Genomic DNA, 21,254 nt, shown 5'->3' on the forward strand with positions numbered 1-21,254 from the left:
ATGCACTAGTATGGCACTAGCACTGCGCACTTTCCCTCTAGGTTAGGCTTCACGTCCTTACCCCGGCCTTTTGGATGGGGTAGGACAATTTTCACACCCCCAAACCCGCCTTCTGGCTGGGGTCTCTCTATTTATTTATTTATATTCCTTCTCACGTTCGTCACTTTTCACGTTTTCTGTTTTTTTTGTAGTTTGTCATGTTTTTTTGGGCCGTGTGTTTGACCCTTATGGGCCATCCACTCCCCAATGTACTGGAGAGATTCGGTCCCTTGAGGGCGACCCCGAGCTGCAAGGCGGAGGGAATCCTATTGCGGGTCGCTCCAAACTTTCGGGTGCGGATGACCCACCGTCCTAACCCTTCCGGGGTTGAGGAAAGAGGGTCTCTCTAAGCTTCGGCGAAGAGGACCCACCGATCCCTTTTTCCCCCCTCTTCAGCCTTATGGCTGAAAGGAGTTAGGGGAGCAACAGGGCCCTTCTTCTTTGCAAGAGGGTCCATCGAATGCACGGCCCCCTATGCACAACTTAGTCACTGCACTAGTGGTGGGAGCACACCTCGGGCTCCCTGAGTTTCTTCAAACTCATCTGTCTTGACAAAGGCCCTCTAGTGTCCGAAACGTCGACTGCAACTGCTGAATTAAACTAAGATTTGTATTGATCTTCTGAAGTACCATTAAAAACACATCTTGATCTCAAGTTGGTGAGTGCTCCCTGTGGACTTGTTTAAGTTCTACACCCATATTATATATAGATAAATATCTATATCTATATATATATATATATATATATATATATATACAGTATATATATCTATATATATATATATATATATATATATATATATATAGATGGATATCTTTATATATATGTATCTATATATATATATAGATAGATAGATAGATAGATAGATAGAGATCTATATATATATATATGTATATATGTATTTGTGGAAATAGAAAGGTTCAGAGTGCTCTCAAGGGAGGACACTACGTCATTTCCGCCCCCATAACCTCCGGCACTGAGTTCTGGACCCCACTACGTATGTTATCGGTGGCAGGCGGACATCGTCCCGCTTAGGAATAGTTTAGGACATTGGCAGGCCATCTCTGGAGCCGTCTCTATTAACACTAAAGGCCTCCGTTTCGTCCTTAAAAGGTGGAACGCAGAATGCAGATGCGTTCCACCGCAGTAAAAATATGGCCCCCATTTGGAACGCACGGAGGGATCGCCCTGTGTTCCAAAGCTCAATTAAGAGATTTAAGAATAACCATTTACTGTTAGGGTGCCAGTTCCTCTGCGTTATATAGCCTATACTCAGAGCATCCACACATCTAAGTGGTGTTTCATAGTTTAAATATATAAGTAAATATATAAAGTTTTCAAACTTTATAAAGTCCTTAGTGAATTAGCGTGACAGGAAGTGACATCATTTCTGATCCCTATATATAGCCTTCAGAGCCTCCTGGCACTCATTCAGCTTTTTGATTCTTGTGAGCACACATCCGGTGGTCCTGATATGTGTAAATTCTTGTCTATCTTCATTCTGCTTTTTAATCATTGTCACATATCAGATTATAAAGGTGTACTCTGTGTATATATTGAATGCGTACCTCTTTGGTTTGTTTTGTAGATGAGCTGTCATTTTAATTGTGATAATATACTAGTTTTGGGATATTTTTCAAACACAGCCTGTGACATGGCAGGTAGGAGCTGATTGGCTGGCTGTTTATCACTCAGCCAGCCAATCCACTTTCAAAGCTTAGTGCATCTGACCCCAGGTCTGTGTACAACAGCTAATACATTGCACCTGTTATTTATCTTATCTATGGGCATATTCATAAAAGAGGCAAACAAGTGAGCCACATTGGCACACTCCAATTTATAATGCGGCCATGCCAGGCAAATAAAATAACACATTCTTTATAAACCTTTTAGGATTCAATTTAATATTTGAAAAAAGTCATAGTTATATTACACTTCTCACCAATATACAGCAATGGCAGCGGTTTGTGGGTTGGATCAATACTGGTTTGGGTCACAAAATGGCTGCATTATGTAAGAAGTAAGTACCTTAATAATGTTAATAATAGTTCATGAGGCTTCCAGGTGGAGGTACATAACTCGAAAATGCTGCTTCTGGGAGCTAAAACACCAAGTTCTGGGTGTTACAGATGGAACCAGCAAACTAAATCTCCATCTCAGCTGTTTTTATCCATTGGCGCCACTTCCAGCAAGAGCTGCAGATGGAGCGTGACGGATTGGAACCATCTTGGAGACCATTTGTAGCGGACCACAGGAATGTAAACAATAATTCCACTGAGGGTGAAGAGGGTGACATAGAGATATTCCAGCTGCGGGCTGCCGATGATCGGGGCCAGTACCAGGAACACAGAAGCAATAAGCACAATGATCGGGACAATTATTGGAACCTGCAAGGATAAAAACTACAATTAGTGGTTGCGGGCCCCATAGCAAATGTTTGTAAGGGACCCTACGTACCACCCAATGGTGAAAAATGTATATATACTGTAACTCATGTAACTGTGACAGGGAAGGTTGTCCGATAGCAGGTGCACTTTCTGCACCTATGGTAGTTACACCCTTGTGTATAACATATGCAACTGTGACAGGGAAGGTGGTCCCTCTCAGCACTGGGCCTCATAGCATCTGCACTTCCTGCACCTATGGTAGCTATATCCTTGTATATAATACATGTAACTGTGACAGGGAAAGTGGCCCCACCCAGCTCTGGGCCCCATAGCAGCTGCACCCTCTGCACCTATGGGAGCTACACCCTTGTATATAACACATGTATCTGTGATAAGTGCCATTGAGAGGGTGGGGGGAATGGGTACTTTTACCTAGGCCCAGGTCTACCGGAGGGGCCCAGGTCCTGCTCCCCCCCTGCCTCGTTTCAAGGAGCCAGGCAGTGGGGAGTAGGGAGGACAGACTGCTGCTGCCTCTCTCCCCAGCTCAGTACACGTGGCTCAGTGCTTTTTTTGGTACTTGTGTATTATCACAGCGCCCATCGCATCGCAGACCATAATGCATGCGATGATATGCGATGCGATGTTCCACGATGTCCACCGATGTCATACAATGTTAAAATTGTATGGCATTGTATATGGCATACAATGCCATACAATGCGATGCAATGCGATTATACATTGTATAAGCACCCTAATGGGGGCTTACAATGTTAAATGGACCCCCACGCCACCCCCACTATGAACATTAACCCGAAGCGTGGCGAGCGCAGCGAGCCCGCGAGGGGCGGCGGTACGTGTCCTGCGACCTTTTCATACCCCCACTATCCACGTCAGCATGGAGTTGATTTTATATAGTGTGGCGAGCCCGATGCGTGGCGAGCGGACGTGGAATACAAGTAAAGTAATACGCGTCCGCTCGCCACGCTTCGGGCGCGGTGGCTCGCTGCGCTCGCCACACTATATAAAATCAACTCCACGCCGACGTGGATAGTGGGGGTATGAAAAGATTTGGAGGACGCGTCCTGCCACCCCTCGCGGGCTCGCTGCGCTCGCCACGCTTCGGGTTCACGTTCATACTGGGGGTGGCGTGGGGGTGCATTTAACATTGTAAGCACCCATTAGGGTGCTTAAAAACACTCATTAGGGTGCTTATACAATTTAACATCGTATAGGGGGCTTAAATCGCATCGCATTGCTGTGCATCGGGTGCAGTGGCGTAACTCTGGGAGGCAATGGAGTCATCTGCCGCCGGGCTCCTGCTCCTAAGGGGGCACCTTTCCTCCCCTGCGAGTTTAAATCAGCTAATAGAATGCCATCAATATTGCTTCTGTGGCTGACTCCCCCTCCTAACATCATGTTTGCAAGTGTCACACATTGTTATAGAACCCATGACCTTTTTTTACTGGAGACAGACACCTTACTGATTGAGCTATTTGGACTCGGAGGGCACCAATATTTAACTTGCCTCCAGGCAACTGGGACGAACTTACGCCACTGATCGGGTGTATGGCATGCGATGGCATGCGATGCGATGCTATGAAAAATCTGGCTCTGCTATGCGATGGGCGCCGTGATAATACACAAGTACCCTTTTTTTTTTTTTTTTAAACAAGGGTGTGGCCGCACCCTTCCCCATTGACCATGCCCCTTTTGTCACCGGGGCCCGGTCGTGCTGCACGTCCTGCACCTATGGTAGTTACGCCATTGTGTATAACACATGTAACTGTGACAGGAAAGGTGGCCCCTCTCAGCTCTGGGTCCCATAGCAGCTGCACTCCCTGCATCTATGGCAGGGTTGCCGACTCTCCCGGAATTTCCGGGAGTCTCCCGAAAATCGGGGCTCCCTCCCGGCCCCCCGGAAGGGTGGGCAACCCTCCCGGATTCAGGGGGGACCCCCGCTGTCCCCCGGATCGCGGCATTAAAATGCCGCAATCCTCGGGTCTCAGAGGAGGGGGCGGAGCTAAAACGACACAATCGCGTCATTTTAGCCCCGCCCCCCCACAGAGATCACTGAGTTAGCTGGTTTAACAGCATGGGGGCGGGGCTTAGTGATGTCACGCTTAAGCCCCGCCCCCTGAGCGGCTACTGTGCCGAAATCGGATGAAATCGTCCCAAAATCGGATAGTGTATGGGGGCCTTTACTTTAGCATATCCTGTGATCTGCATTGCTTCAGCTCAGCATGCAACCTGCAATCTGTGTTGCTTGGTTCTGATTAGCATATTTGCGCATGCGCAGATATCCACCATCGAAAATGGAGCCGAATACAGCCCTATCCAATGGGGTCTGAATTAGGCCCACTGTATTTTACAGCAGCATAAATCACAATGATCATTGGAATATAAAGTAACCACTATTAAATAAGGTCACAAGACCCTCATACATAGGAGGTACAAACTTGAAAAAAAAAAACAATATTTTAAAATAAGATTTTGGTTTAGATCATCTTTTGCTTGCTTTTGTTACTATGGGACAGATCTATTAATTAATTGTTTTTTATCACCGGCCAAACAGCTCCTAACTGTGAAGTTACAGGCTTGGTTTAAAAAATGACAGGTAGGAGTTGATTGGCCGATGATAAAAACCAAACACTTTCTTACTTCCCCACGCTTAATAAATCTACCCCTATGTTGTGTACAAGGGTGTAACTACCATAGGTGCATGGGGTGCAGCTGTTATGGGGCCCAGAACTGAAGGGGGGCCATCTTTACTGTCTAAGTCTGGGGTAGCCAACTCCAGTCCTTGAGAGCTACCAACAGTTAATGTTTTCCAGATCTTCATACAGAATCACAAGTGAAGTAATTAGCTCCACCTGTGGCTCTTTTAAAATGTGTCAGAGAGCAATGAGTGCACCTGTGTACCTTCTAGGTTGTTGGTAACTGATGGTAGCTCTCGAGGACTGGAGTTGGCTAGCACTGCTCTAAAGGTGCCCATACACGTTACAATTATTGTATACAATATTGTATACAATATTGTATACAATATCGCATTTCATCTCGGTTTTGAGATGTTTTGAGATGAGATCTAGTACAAAAAGTATGTGAGCCTACAAATACATACCTCTCCAGGAGGGATACATTGCTCTGGACTTTCCTCTTAATGTATGATTGCTATTACCTGTGTGGAAACACCTTTCTTAACCATTTACCTGTTTAAAACATTGTTTAAAACAAGGTGGACATTACCAGGGAAGTCCAGAAACAGAGCATTGTGTCGCTCCTGGAGAGGGTCATGTTGGGAGGTATGCAAATATATCTAGTTACGCCCCGTGTGTATGTCAATGTTAGTAGTATCTATTTATTTGAAAACCCGTATCACCGTGCAGACTATGGCATATTGATGTTTGATACATAAATTAGGAGATATCTAGTTCTGTAGAAAAAAACTCGGCACTTGTTTCCTAGCACGGCGCCCGTCGGGTCCCATCGCATACCTTAACTTAAGGTATGCAATGGGACCCGACCGACCCGATTTTTGGGCTTTAAAGACGTTTTTAACACACTTTAAAAATCGGTCGCATCGCATGCCATTATAATGGCATGAGATGCGACGCGACCGACCCGATTTTTACATTGGACCCAATGTAAAAATGGTCCCTGAGACCCGATTTTACATTGGACCCAATGTTAAATGCCCCCAAACCTGATTTTTAATTGTAAACCCACCCTGATGGTTAATTTTGTCAAATGCCCCCCCATTGTTAACGCAACGCCACGATCAACGTCAACCCGAAGCGCGGCGAGCGGCAGCGGTACGCGTCCTCCGACCTTTTCATACCCTCATTATCCACGTCGGCGTGGAGTTGATTTTATATAGTGTGGCGAGCGCAGCGAGCCACCGAGCCCGAAGCATGGCGAGCGGCCGTGTAATACGTCTGAAGTAATGCGCGTCCCCTCGGGGGCTCGCTGCGCTCGCCACACTATCTAAAATCAACTCCATGCCGACGTGGATAGTGGGGGTATGAAAAGGTCGGAGGACGCATACCTCCACGTTGATTGTGGCGAGGCGTTAATAATGGGGGGGCATTTCACATAGTAATTACCCATCTGGGTGGGTATACAATGAAAAATGGGGTCTGGGGGGCATTTAACATTGGCGCCAATGTAAAATCGGGTCTCAGGGACCATTTAACATTGGTTCCAATGTAAAAATCGGGTCGGTGGCGTCGCATCGCATGCGATTTGGTCGCATACGATGCGACCAATTTTTCAGACCCGATGGCATACAATTAGAATCGGTGGCGCCGTTCTAGGAAACAAGTACCAAAAACTCTGATCTCATGTTTCTGTTGAAAGCCACAAAATAATTTGAAAACCAATTTAAAACAGTCGCACTGTGTATATAGCTTGAAAATAGTTTAGTTTAGCAGGAAATAAGGATGTAATGTAATAGTTACAATTTACCTGTTTCCTGTTAGTGGATACAAACAATGAGAACGCTTTGTTACTTACCTTATATGGTCTGGGAATATCTGGCTTTTTAATCTTTATGTACAAGAGGCCAGAAATGGTTATACCATAGAAAAACCAGGCTATGAAGCTGAATGAGATAAGAAAAAACACTATAATTAGTAATTACAGGTTACAAAAGGGTTGCCTACCTGACCCTCTCCTTCAGGGAGAAAATGCTCTGTTTCTGGTCTTCCCTGGTAATGTATGATTGCCATCACCTGTGGTGAAACACCTTTCTTATCAATTACCTAGCTCCACACAGGTGATGGCAATCATACATTCCCAGGGAAGTCCAGGAACAGAGCATTTTCTCCCTGAAGGAGAGGGTCAGGTAGGCAACCACGGGGTTACAAATAATTAATAAATATTCAGCAGGTAGAGCCAAAATACACCCCACTGGCAGAGTGGGTGACCTGGTGCTGAGGTACTGCCTTGCCTCAGCCATGATACAAACCTCCCAACTGTCCTGATTACATACCTCCCAACATGACCCTTGTATCATGGCTGAGGCAAGGCAGTACCTCAGCACCAGGTCACCCACTCTGCCAGTGGGGTGTATTTTGGCTCTACCTGCTGAATATTTATTAATTATTTGTAACCCCGTGGTTGCCTACCTGACCCTCTCCTTCAGGGAGAAAATGCTCTGTTCCTGGACTTCCCTGGGAATGTATGATTGCCATCACCTGTGGTGAAACACCTTTCTTATCAATTACCTAGCTCCACACAGGTGATGGCAATCATACATTCCCAGGGAAGTCCAGGAACAGAGCATTTTCTCCCTGAAGGAGAGGGTCAGGTAGGCAACCACGGGGTTACAAATAATTAATAAATATTCAGCAGGTAGAGCCAAAATACACCCCACTGGCAGAGTGGGTGACCTGGTGCTGAGGTACTGCCTTGCCTCAGCCATGATACAAACCTCCCAACTGTCCTGATTACATACCTCCCAACATGACCCTCTCCAGGAGGGACAACATGCTCTGCTTCTGGATTTTCTTCTGAATGCATGATTACCTTGATCTGTGTTGAACAGGATAATTAATAAGAAAGGTGTTTCAACACAGGTGATGTCAATCATAAATTAAGACAGAAGGGCAGAAGCAGAGCAATGTGTCCCTCCTGGAGAGGGTCATGTTGGGAGATATGTGATTACAGCGGGAGTCCTGCTATTTGGACACTGAGCCCGATTCAGACCTGATCACATGGCTGAGAATTAGCAGCACGGGCGTGCTAAATAGCAGAGTTTACTATAATTGGCCTGATTGCAAGTGTTCTTAGTGCTTAGAGTGTGTACCTGCATTTTATTTATTCTGTGTAACAGTATGTACTTCAGGTGGAGGCCAAGGACGGTCGCATCCACCTGAGCTACGATCCTCCATCCTCAGAGTTCCCATCCTCAGCTCCCCCAGAAGGGGTGCTTTGGCGCGTGGACGGGAGGAAGACATAGGAGGATAGAGGAGGATAGAGGAGGATGGAGGAAGGAGGGGGAGACAGATAGTGCAGAGTGTGGAGAAGTGCTGAGTGTCACCGTCGCAGGATGCTGCGACCTCTGGCCGGGGACAGGCAGCGCCGCGTCCCTAGGCACGACCCCTCCAGACGCGGTGACACCATCGGCCTGAGGAGCCTGGGTAGATCCTGGCTAGCAGGATCCCCGGCCATGGCCATTACACCCAGCTGCTACACCCACTGGCAGATGCTGGCATCAGTGGAGGAACTCCCGACTTGCGCAGCAGAGGAGACTCCTGGCCTACAGGCCCCGGCTGAAGACCTCAGATGAGGTCCCATCCGATGTCCCAGCTCCGGGTGAACCCAGCGGCGTCTCTCCCCTATTGCGTCCTTATCTGTACTGTTTACTTGTTTTTACCTATCTGGTTGTTGCCGCAACCAAGTGGCGCAGCGGATGGTTGCTTAGGTGCTGCGCAGCTCAGCAAATATATGTTCCCTGTGTCTTCCCATGTCCTGTACGTGTTTTATATATATACATATATATATATATATATATACAATACCCAATAATCCACCACGCGCTGAAATTATAGGTCAATTATTATCAAATGAAATTGGCTGCCTCACCACAGTGTCCCCCGAGGGTTAAGGGACCAAAACAGATAGTATACAACACAATTGTGGTGTGGCGCCTAAATGTCCATACAGTGAATGATCCGCTGTCAAGTGAAGCAAGAGGAGACGAAAAGTCCAATTTCTTATTTTATTGTAGTTGATCTTGTTGTCACAGATAACATATGTACATGAGCCCCGCTCATGTACATATGTTATCATGTCACCATCCAATGCATACCTCCCAACTTTTCATGTGAAGAAATAGGGACACTCGCGCGGCGAAGCCACGTGAGCGCCCGAAAAGGGGCGTGGCGTATGCAAATGAGGGCGCGGCTTATGCTAATTAGCCGCGACCTCATTTTCATACGAGAATAGACGCTGTGCGCATGCGCACAGCGTCTATTCTACTACATTTGGGGGTCTCCCAACTGCCACCCCCCCGCAGCGGGACAATGCCTGCCGCGGGTGGGACGTCGGGACAGGACCCGAAAATCGGGACTGTCCCGACGGAATCGTGACAGTTGGGAGGTATGCAATGTATTCTTTGGTTTATCCAAAATGCCAAAATGGGATATGTGAAGTGTACTGGCTGCGTAACATGCAGATATATGTGGACAGGTGAGTCTATTAAACATCCATGTACAAATCAGATATATAGGATTAAACATCGCTTGACATGCTCCGCACAATTTGTTGTTTAGGTACTGTATGTCCTTGCTATAAGTATTATGTTGGCAAAACTGACTGCCAACTCAAAGTCAGAATGGCGCAGCACAGACAGGCCATTTGGGCAGCATTTCTAAAAGGCACTAGCGAACAACCCGTGGCACGCCGCTACGCTACCATGGGGCATTCGCCAACGGCTATATGACTCAATGAAACCTTAGGGTTAAATTGCTTCCTGTGATCCGCATTTTTTAATTATGACTGGTGTAGTATATTGTTATAATTTTTATCCTGACAACTTGTTTGTGCAATAAGTAATGTGATTCCCTGCTAATATTATTGTTATTTTTGACAGTCAGCTGTTTTCATGTAACTGGTGATGGGTGCACGGTGGTGACGTCATCAGTGGGTGCCGCAGCGGGAGGACGACCGCGCGGCTCACACAGACTTTTGGTGAAGGAGGGTGAGCAGATATATGGGTGAGTTCTGCAATGTATTTTTATGTCCTGATACTTAAGGCTGGTCTCCGTGTCTGTTTGTCTTGAGTGCCGTCGCAGCATCTGGTATTGAGGGGTAGATTTATTAAGCTCGGTGAAGTGATAAAGTGTCTGGTTTTTATCACCGGCCAATCAGCTCCTACCTTTCATTTTTCAAACCAAGCCTGTAACTTCACAGGTAGGAGCTGATTGGCCGGTGATAAAAATCAGACACTTTATCACTTTACCGAGCTTAATAAATCTGCCCTCAGGGGTAGATTTATTATTAGGTGATCAGGAGAATATGCGCTATCCCCAGGCCTTATGGCAGGGGATAGCGCTTCCCCTGATCTATGACACCCGCCGAGAGGGTGTCTAGCGTGCGGCGCTGTGGGGCAGGAGGCATAGTGCGGCTATGATATTTCGTAGTGCGTGCCTGCCTCCTGCCCAATTGATGAACGGTCAGCTTCGATGGCTGCAGGCGGCGATGCCCTATGCCCACAGCAGGGACAGTGCTGGCTCTGAGCTGCGCTAGGGATATCGCGTGAGCAGCGAGATCCCGCGCATGACCAGTCCAGCCGGCCGGGGAGAAGCAGACAGCGCGTCAGTGTTAACTGATGCGCTGTCTCCAGGAGGGGACATCGCCGGAGGGGGGAGTTAGCGCTCCCCCGCTTCGGCCGGCAAGATCTTAGTAGATCTTGTCGGTGTCCCCTCCTGCTTCGCCTCGCTACTGAGGCGAAGCAGGAAGTGTTATAGCGGAGCTTTTAGCGCCGCTATAATAAATCTACCCCTCAGTTACAGAGTTTTTGCTCTGTTTGTTTACGGAAGGCAACAAGGACAGTTATTACTTATTGTGAGTGCCGGTATCCATGCTATATATATAATATATCTGTACTGTCACTGTTACTTGTTACCTACCTGACTGTTGCACAGCAATCCAAATCTAATTCCTAGTATACGCAAGTATATCTGGCCAATAAAGCTGATTCCGATTCTGATTACCTACCTGCAGAAGTTTACGATGCTGCTAAAGTCTGACGGTATTACCATTATAATAGAGATGGCAGTTGTGAAGATGAGGGCAGGAGACGGGGTCAGCCGCTTCACGTGAGCCATTGATAGGGCATCTGGCTGTAAAATAATAATATATATCTGTAACTGTAGAATCTACTGTACTTAGATGGTGACAGAACAATCAAAGTTCTAGTCGGTGCTTGTTATGAATAGGCCTCCTGGACAGAGACAGAGAACGATGGTTACCAAATGCCCCTCTCTGGCGGCCACATAGCACACACGTCCTCCGCTGAAGAAGGATCCATTTGCCGCCCCAAAAGTGGAAAGAGCGACACCCAGAGAGATTATCCACGTCCAGGTCCCCAGCACTTTCACTCTACAGTAATAAGATTCATGGAGAGTGAATGATATTTTGTACCATCAGTGTGGCCAAAATAATGCAAAATATTACTTGCAAGGTGCAAGGTTTCTTGTTGCCCTACGCACCAATTGCGCATGCTCCCTGCCATTCACAATATGCCACACATCATTGTTCTCAATTTCTAATATGCCACATAGCAGTATCTTTACTTCATAATACAATATATCAAAAATGCCCCAACTAATATGAAACACAAACACACCCTGCCAGCACTCAATAATATGCACACACACACACACACACACACACACACACACACACACACACACACACACACACACATAAACACACACGCATACTGTACATGCACACTGTCAGTGCTCATTAACATTTAGGTTGGGTACTGATGTTGAGTGAGGAATGCTGGCCTGACAGTTGGAATTATACCTACATCAGAATGCTGACCGCCAGTACTCCAACAGGGGAGCGAGTCTAAAGAAGCCCCTTGTGGACTGCACTAGCCATGGGTTCTATTCTCCATCTATGTGGGGCGTGGACCCCCATGAGGGAGAATAGCCCCTGTAAGTCAGGATACCGACTGTTGGGCATTTAAACAGTCGGGATTCCAATGTCGGAATACTGACCTTTGGAATCCAGACTTTCGGACTGTCATCCGGTACCCCTGATGTGTTACCGGACAATATTCTGGTCCAGGGACAGAGCATATTTGGTCCCTCTGCGAATGGGCTATGTTGGGGGGTATGACTGAAAGTGTTGAAACTGATATCTAAATTGCAGTGTAAAAATAAAGCAGCCAGTATTTATCCTGCACAGAAACAACACACCCCACCCAAATCTAGCACTTTTTTTGGTACTCTTTACCTATCACGGCGCCCATCACGGGCATCGCGGGTACATTTATGTCTGGCCGCGACGCGACCGACGCGATGCCCGCGATTTCCCATTGAAACCCATGTTAAACATGGAAATCGCGTCGGTCGCGTCGCAGCCGGCCATAAATGTACCCGCGATGCCCGCGACGCGATGCACCCGATTTCCCATAGCAATCAATGTTAAATGGCCCGACCGACGCGATTTTACTGTTAAATGCCTCAATGGACCCGATGTGGCCATAGGAAACAATGTTAAATGGGCCACAGAGGCCAAATAGGCAACCTTGACTGGGAAATGGCCCCCCCAATTGTTACCGCCACCCCACGATCAACGTGAACCCGAAGCGTGGCGAGCGCAGCGAGCCCGCGAGGGGCGGCGGTACGCGTCCTCCGACCTTTTCATACCCCCACTATCCACGTCGGCGTGGAGTTGAGAATAGAATAGTGTGGCGAGCGCAGCGAGCCACCGAGCCCGAAGCGTGGCGAGCGCAGCGAGCCCCGCGAGGGGACGCGGATACCTTCACAGCTATACGCGTCCCCTCGCGGGCTTCACAGGTATCCGCGTCCCCTCGCGGGGCTCGCTGCGCTCGCCACGCTTCGGGTTCGGTGGCTCGCTGCGCTCGCCACACTATTCTATTCTCAACTCCACGCCGACGTGGATAGTGGGGGTATGAAAAGGTCGGAGGACGCGTACCGCCGCCCCTCGCGGGCTCGCTGCGCTCGCCACGCTTCGGGTTGACGTTGTACGTGGGGTGGCGTAAACAATTGGGGGGGCCATTTCAGAGTTCAGGGTAAGTATTTGGGCTCTAAGGCCCATTTAACATTGTTTCCTATGGTAAAATCGGGTCCATTCAGCCATTTAACATGAAAATCGTGTCCATCGGGCCTTTTAACATTGATTCCTATGGCAAATCGTGGGCATTTATGGCCGGCCGCGACGCGACCGACGCGATGTCCATGTTTAACATGGTTTTCAATGGGAAATCGTGGACATCGCGTCGGTCGCGTCGCGTCCGGGCATCTTTAGCCCGCATACGACGCGACCGACGCGATTTTTTACCTCACGATGCCCACGATCAAGATCGTGGGCGCCGTGCTAGGTAAAGAGTACCCTTTTTTTAAATATATGGGCAAAGGGAAATTTGGTAGCGCTCAGTAGGTTGTCGCACAGGGAGGTGCTAGTAGACCTGTTGCTGGTCCTGTAAGTAGTAAATGCTCCAGTATACAATACATACACAATGCAATACATGGCTGTATCACAGTGTTAGGACACCCTAAGAAATTTGCATTCACTAAATTAAATGAAATTATGCCAAGTAGGTTCAAATATAGCCACGGAACCCAGCCTTCACCTTCCATGCCATTACTAGATGCTCTATTACTGCGGAACGCATGGTGATCTCACTGTTCACAGCATCACCATTAATACAGTATTAGCATGAGTGGGAGGGGATGCGGTCACTAGGTCGACCCTATTTAGGTCAACATGCCTAAGGTAGACAGTATTGGCAAGGTTGACACAAGCATTAGGAAGATTGACAGTCAAAAGGTTGAAATGTTTTGTTTTGTTTTAATGTAGCCGACGTGACTACAGGCGGCATTTCATGCCCTACCATCCACTACGGCAGATGGTATGGTGGGAGAATAAAATAGCTTGCCAATCACAGCGAGGCACTGTGCCCAAAGCATTGAGAGCAGGCGTGGTACACTGAGACGATGTCTTTGTTGACTATTTTCGACATTTGGGACTAAAAAAACGTGGAAAATTCATATCGAACTTTTGACTGTCGAACTAATGCTTGCGTCAACCTTCCAACCCTGTCGACCATAGCCATGTTGACCTATTTCCCGTGTCGACCTAAGCCCTAACGACCTTCAGTGGTTGACCCAACGCATGTTCACCTAAATTGGCAGTGTCCCAGACCCAGTGGGTGAGGGTGTGGATCAGTTGGTCACCAGCAAATTGTTAGACAGTCATTAGGTCTACACCATTAGGACGACATGCATGTGTCTAGGTCGACATGCAGGAAGGTCGACATGACTCTAGGTCGAAAAGGGGTTTGGTCGACAGAGTCATTAGGTCAACAGGGTCATTAGGTTGACATGGGTTAAGTCGACATGGGGTTTTTCACAGTTTTTTCACCCGAATGTCGACACAGTCACATGTTAAAGTGCATTGCGTCCCCTGTCATGGCTCGCTGCGCTTGCCGTGCTTTGGGCTCGGTAGCTCGCTACGGTCGGAACACTTTTATTCTCCCATGGCGCCCTAGTGGATGGTAGGGCATGAAATACCACCTGTCGGCACATGTCAGCTCAAAAATCAGTGAAAAAAAACATTTCGACCTTTTGACTAACCCATGTTGACCTAATGACCCTGTTGACCTAACCCCTGTTGACCTAGACTCATGTCAACCTTCCTGCATGTCAACCTAGACACATGTCGACCTAAATGCATGTTGACCTAATGGTGTAGACCTAATGACTGTCTAACAACTTGCTGGTGACCCAATGACCGTATACCGTGGGAGAGACTCGCCCACATTCAGTCTATCAGTGTCTTGCACCAGGGGTAGTGCCCAGGAGGCATCTGTTCTTTCTTGTAGTCAGCATGGCATGTCATTTTACATGGTCATGCCCATGATGTACTTTGCTGCACTTAATGATGGGTGTTGTAAGTGTGCAATGCACTGTCAGAATGATACAGATGGATAAGATATTTTGTGGGAATGTGCAATTGATGAAATTGCATTTTGTGGGGAAAGAATATAAATGACTTTTGTGTCCAACTCTGCACGTGTCTTATGGAAAATGAGGAGCCCAACATGAAAACTTATGATCATCATATTGATAATATATATGAATCAGAGACTGACCCCCAGCTGATAGCTACTGCATCTGAGGAGAGCATCTCCTGAGGTGTCATTGCTGCAAAATAGCTGACGTTCACTAGGATATAGATGCCGGTGACAAGTGGGATGGCGATCATCGCAGCACGCGGAAGGTTCACCTGTAATACCGCAGAATACACACAGTAATATTATCGGTCTACTAAATAAAGATAAAGGATAAATACTGAGGCTATAGGGTTAATGAAGAATGTGTGGCATAGCATGCTTGAGTACTAACGTCAAAGGGCTACATTTACTGCACTGCAGGATTGCAGTGGGATCTGTTGTGCAGTCCTTGTGAGCCACAGTGGAACTTCAGGGGAGATCATGGAATTTGGGCGGGAGGAGGTGTACCGGGGGCAGGTGGCTGATGTCACATGACGTCCCCTTGTTTGCAGGCGGCTGATGCCACATGACGTCCCCCTGTTTCATTAAACGCTCACTAACCTCAGGGTTCTTCAGCTCCTCTGTGACGTAGTTGAGGTTGTTCCATCCATCGTAAGACCAGAGTCCTTGATAAAAGGCCACTCCTATCGGACCAAAATCAGTGACTGTGTTTTCAAAGGCATTTTGTAAAACCTGAGTGTTTCCCTTGACCAAAAGGACCACACCACCTATTATTATGGCCAACAACACTATCAGCTTAGCAGCAGTAAAAAAGTTCATGACAAAAGCAGAGAGCCGGACGTTGAGGCAATTAATGATGCCCAGAACCAGGATGCAGGCAGCGGCTGTGCTCTTCACCACTACCTGTGGGGCCGAGCAGTCTTGATAGAAAGAAGCCACCACATATTCTGCAAAACTCAGAGAGACTGCAGCGATGGAGGCTGGTCTCACCAAAGTGACAGAGGTGTAGGCCAGGAGGAAGGCAGGAAATGAGCCAATGTTCCTTAAAATATATATGAATTCCCCACCAGATTCCTTAATAATGGTTCCAAGTTCTGCATAGGAAAGGGCTCCCAGCATAGCCAGGAGACCACATGCAGCCCAAATTAATAGACTGGCCCCAGGGCTCCCCATATGGTACAGAACAAACTGAGGAGACATGAAGATCCCAGAACCAATCATGGTACCAGCTATCAGCGACACGGCACTAGTAAGCCCAAGCTCACGTTTCAGGTGGAATTTCTCTGTCCTGTTTTCCATTATCCCGTTACCAGGAGGCGAGGAACCTGCACTCACACCTTCCGTCATGAGTGAACGTACGACAAGCTCAAAGCTCAGATCCTTTTGAAAAAAAAAGATATTGCAGTATCATTCTTCGACACTAAACCAGGGGTATTCATCAAAGTGCATTGTGCAAATAATTTAGTTGGTTTAAACACATTTTTTATGATACTGTATATACAGAAATAAGTAATGCAGATTTATGATAGTGGTCGGTGATGTTAGAACAGCAGTTGCCAAACTATTTTCTCTCCCGTACCCCTTGATTATGCTATTAATTTATGAGTACACCCTCCACTCAATTTGAAATATCTACAGTACTTACAAGTGGAGAGGAAGTGAGCAGTATGCTTATCCTTATATTAAGGAGTAGTGGAGGTGTAGTATGCGGTCAGGACCGGGGCCCTCTGTGTCTTGCCACTGACTGTGTACTGTCTCCAGGGTTCCTGCTAACGCCTGTAGGATTAATGCCGCTGCTTCCTCCACCCGGGTCAGCGCGGGGCAGGTGAACGCTGATGTCTGAGGGTAGCACGGTAGCTCCCAGTGGATTGCTGGTCAGGCAAAAGCACGAGGAGATACTGGTGACACTGCAGATGGAACCAGAAGTGACTCAACGTGGTTGGGAACTGCTGCGTTAGAAGGACCAGGAACACTGCAGCTAGATTTGCAATCTCATTCTTTTTAATTAAGTAGAATGGCATATGGGGGTTCCCCATGCATTACAAAACTAAAACATTCTAAAGAGAAGTTGCCCATAGCAACCAATTAGATTCTTGCTATCATTTCTCTAGCACATTTTATAAATGTTACATAAAATGTTATTGGTTGCTGTGGGCTACTTCTTTATTCTTGAGAAGCTTTGCTCTATCCTCCCTTATGGTTCCGGTTGATAGATCTACAGGAGGGAATTTACTAAGGAGGCCGATTATGGGCAATCCCGGCCAATCCCGTGTACAAACAGGTACGGACATAATCGGCTGACAATTCGAACGGAGAATACAGCTAATTTACAAATTTGCCATGTTCTCCGGATTCCTATTTTATGAAGGTGGAGTGGTTTGTATTTGGCTGCTGAGTTTCCCGGCAGCCAAATATGGACAAGCATGAAGCCTGTTTGAATCGGTCAGATCCGTGCGATGCTTCACTGTGTAAAAAATAGAAAAATAATTAAATCATTTAAAAATGGCGTGGACTCACCCCTTCCCACGAGCATACTCAGTGCCAGGCTCATTGAGCCAGTCCTGGTTGCAGAAATACAGGGAGGGAAATTAAATTGAGCCCCCCTGTATTTCTATAACCAGCACCAGGCTCTTGGCTTGGTCCTGGTTCCCAAATACGGGGGGACAAAAGGGGTAGGGGTACCCAGTATTTCGGAAACCAGCACTGTACTCAAACAGCCATCTGGGTAATGCAACAGCCAGGGAACAGTTATTATATAAGGTCCTATGCAGTGGTCGAAGTGGGCCGGTATGCAGCGGTATGGAATACGGGCACTTCTTTTAGGAACCCAGAAGTGTTGTGGTTTTTTTTAATTGCAAAATTGTGCAGAGGCAGGGCAGCGCTGTGCAGCAACAGGCAGGAAGAGTGCTCGATGCTGCTTTTCTCTGGAATGCCTCCCATTCAGTCCTGCTGCCGCTGAAGTCCTCCTGCTGGGTGGCACCATGAGGTGCAGCCGGCTCTAAGTTCTGCCACCGCTGGACCTCCCCCTCTGGCCACAAACATGGAGAGACCCCAGCTCACAGCACTGCTGCCGCTGGAGTCCCCCCACAGGGCGGTCACATGGAGAGCATCTGACTCCCAGTAATGCCACCGCTGGAGCCCCTGTGCCAGGCGTGCAAGTAGGGTGCAACCAGCTCCCATCCTCACTGCCTCTGGAGACCTGCCTGGCATCACCACTGGTCCCCAGGTAGGTCTCTTCCTTGCATCCCCCCTGTCTCTGCATCCCCCTGGTCCCTGTATCGTCACGGTCCCTATATCCCCCCGGTCCCTGCGTCCCGCAATCTCGGTCTCTGCATCCCCCCTGTCTCTGCTTCCACGGTCCCTGTGCCCCCCTGTCCTGGTCCTTACCTCACCTCTGCCCCTGCCTCCCCATGGTCCCTGTCCCTGCCTCCCGACAGTACCTGCCTCCCTGTGGTCCCTGTGGTTTCTGTACCTTTGTCCCCAAATTTGGCTCAATCTGTGTGGCTTTATGTAAAGTTTGGCTCAATCCATGTGGCAATACGTGAATTTTTTTCTCAATCCATGTTGCATGACATGAATTTTATCTGAATCCATGTGGCATGACATTAATTTTATCTGAATCCAGATGGCATGATGTGAATTTTGGCTCAATCTGGGTGGCGTGACATGAATTTTGGCTCAATCTGGGTGGTATGATGTGAATTTTGCCTCAATCTTGGTAGTATGATGTGAATTTTGGCTCAATCTGGGTGGCATGATGTGAATTTTGGCTCAATCCGGGTGGCATGATGTGAATTTTGGCTCAATGCGTTTTGCATAATGTGAATTTTGGCTCAGTCTGGGTGGAATCATGTGAATTTGGGCTCAGTCCGAGTACCAGGATGTGAATTTTGTCTCAGTCCAGGTGGCGTGACATGAATTTTGGCATAAAGGTGCCCATACACAGAGTGATCCTGTTTTGCGAGGCGATGGGCAGTCCCCCGCATCGCACATCGCAAAGCACAAAAAGTACGTGCTCCATGTACTTTATGAACTAGATCGCATCACATCTAGTTAAAAAAACACACTGCTTTACCACATCGCATATGTTTTTAACTAGATGGGATGCGATCTAGTTCAAAAAGCGCAGAGCACATCTCTCCATGTATGGGCACCTTAATGTGAATTTTTGCTCCATCCGGTTGGTATAATGGGATTTTTGGCTCATTCCATTTCAATTTTGGCTCATTGTATGTTGCATAAGGTGAATTCGGCTCATTCCTTGTGGAATAATGTTTAAGGGGCATGTATAAGGCAGTATGCTGTTGTGTTGCATAATGTATATATGATGTATATGGCATGGCACACTACACTCAAATACATGCCCCATTTTAAGTGGCCATGCCCCCTTTTTATGGAGCCTTTGCCATGCACATAACCACAACTTTCACTTTTCCATACCCCCACTTTGAAATTTCCACTTCGAATAGTGGTCCTACGACCAAAGCATTACTCCTGTGGCTGTCCCCTCCACCCATGGGCTGTGGATGGTGGGCTGGTGTTGAAAAAAGTATACATTTTTTTTTGTTAAAAATAGATATTGGGTTCTGTAGTAGAACTACTGGGTCCAGCATATCCACATGCTGGGACTTGGAGAAACACAAGACCCAGCATGTGGGGCATTTAGGAGCCTACTGGGACATGTAGTCCTACTACAGAACCAAAACCCCAATAACATACACACACACACACCTGTAAAAATAAAACTTTATTACATACAACATACATACTTACCTATAGGGTCCAACATAGGCCTGTCCTCTCGTCCCGTAGAATCCACATCGGTACCTGTGAATAAAAATCATACTCACCATCCCATCCAGTGAAGATCGGGTCCTCTTCGGTCAAAGTACAGTATGTTGGACCCTATACGTAAGTATTTATGAATGTATGTAGTATGTATTAAAGTTTTATTTTTACAGGTGTGTGTGTGTGTGTGTGTGTGTGTGTGTGTGTGTTCTTGAGGTCAGTGGTGTAAGTTCATCCCAGTTGCCCAGAGGCAAGATCAATTTTGGTGCCCCCCAATAGCTCAATCAGTAAGGTGTCTGTCTCCAGTAAGACAGGTCATGGGTTCTAATACAGGGTGTGACACCTGCAAAAATTATGCTAGGAGGAGGAGTCAGCTACAGAAGTGATAACAACGGCTTTCAATTAACTGATTCAAACTAGCAGGGGATGAGAGGGGCCCCCTTGGGAGCAGGAGCCCGGCGGCAGATGACTCCATTGCCTCCCAGAGTTCTACCTCTGCTTGAGGTATTGGTTCTGTAGTAGGACTTCAAGTCCTATGGGCCCATTATTGCCCATTAATGCCCCATATGCTGGGACTTGTGATTCTAATTTACCAACCGTATTTGACATTGAATGGGTATGAATACGTGTGTACCCATTTGATCTTTGTAAATTTCCCTCACAATGTCTAGAAAGACAGTCAATAGGTCTACCCCAAAAGGTCGACCTGCAATATGTCAACATGGTCAAAATGTTGACAGGGTCAAAATGTTGACATGGTAGACACATGACATGGACGACATGATTCTTTGTTTCTTTTAAACCAGCTTGTTTTTACCTCACCATACTTATTGGCATAGAGGGAGAACATAATAGCCCAAGCCCAAGACCTATTGCATTTTGGGATGAACCTATTGTCTGTCTTTCTAGACACTGTCTATCTAATAACCCACACCCCTCCCCAGCAAACTCTGACATGTAAAACCTGCCATAGTAAACAGAGACTACAGTATTAGTTCATAGAGCTGTAGTGCCACTGGTTTACCAAGACTGGTTTGGCCTATTCTACTATACTGTATATTAGTCATTATATCATTGCATTATGCTTTATTCCTAACTCACCTGTACAGATCTTGTTGCTGGAAGGTTCCGTGGCAGCACATTAGCAACTCAAAGCTTCTGATGTATGTCATGTGTAATCAGCGGCAGTGATGGGTACTTTAGACCTAAGCTGTGGTGCCAACTTGCTGCCTTAGGGCTCGGGCAGGTGTATCCAAGCACATCTGCGTGTGTAATTATAATATTAATCTATAACTCAGAGGAGTTTGTACTACTAGTAATCAGTA

General features: G+C 47.1%; 1 protein-coding gene across 1 annotated transcript; it reads right to left on the reverse strand.

Moving 5' to 3' along the window:
• Positions 1-1,987: 1,987 nt before the first annotated feature.
• On the reverse strand, positions 1,988-16,488 carry LOC146073045 (b(0,+)-type amino acid transporter 1-like). The gene is made up of 6 exons (XM_083180222.1): positions 15,742-16,488; positions 15,280-15,413; positions 11,399-11,528; positions 11,145-11,269; positions 6,936-7,023; positions 1,988-2,426 (listed from the first exon to the last, which is right to left on the reverse strand). Exons 1-6 carry the CDS (start codon positions 16,486-16,488, stop codon positions 2,196-2,198), a joined length of 1,455 nt encoding a protein of 484 aa, XP_083036348.1. The 3' UTR covers positions 1,988-2,195.
• Between the last annotated feature and the right edge of the window lie 4,766 nt (positions 16,489-21,254).

The sequence above is a fragment of the Crinia signifera genome, chromosome 4, assembly GCF_055691185.1.
Source record: "Crinia signifera chromosome 4, ASM5569118v1, whole genome shotgun sequence".
NCBI classification, from domain to species: domain Eukaryota; kingdom Metazoa; phylum Chordata; class Amphibia; order Anura; family Myobatrachidae; genus Crinia; species Crinia signifera.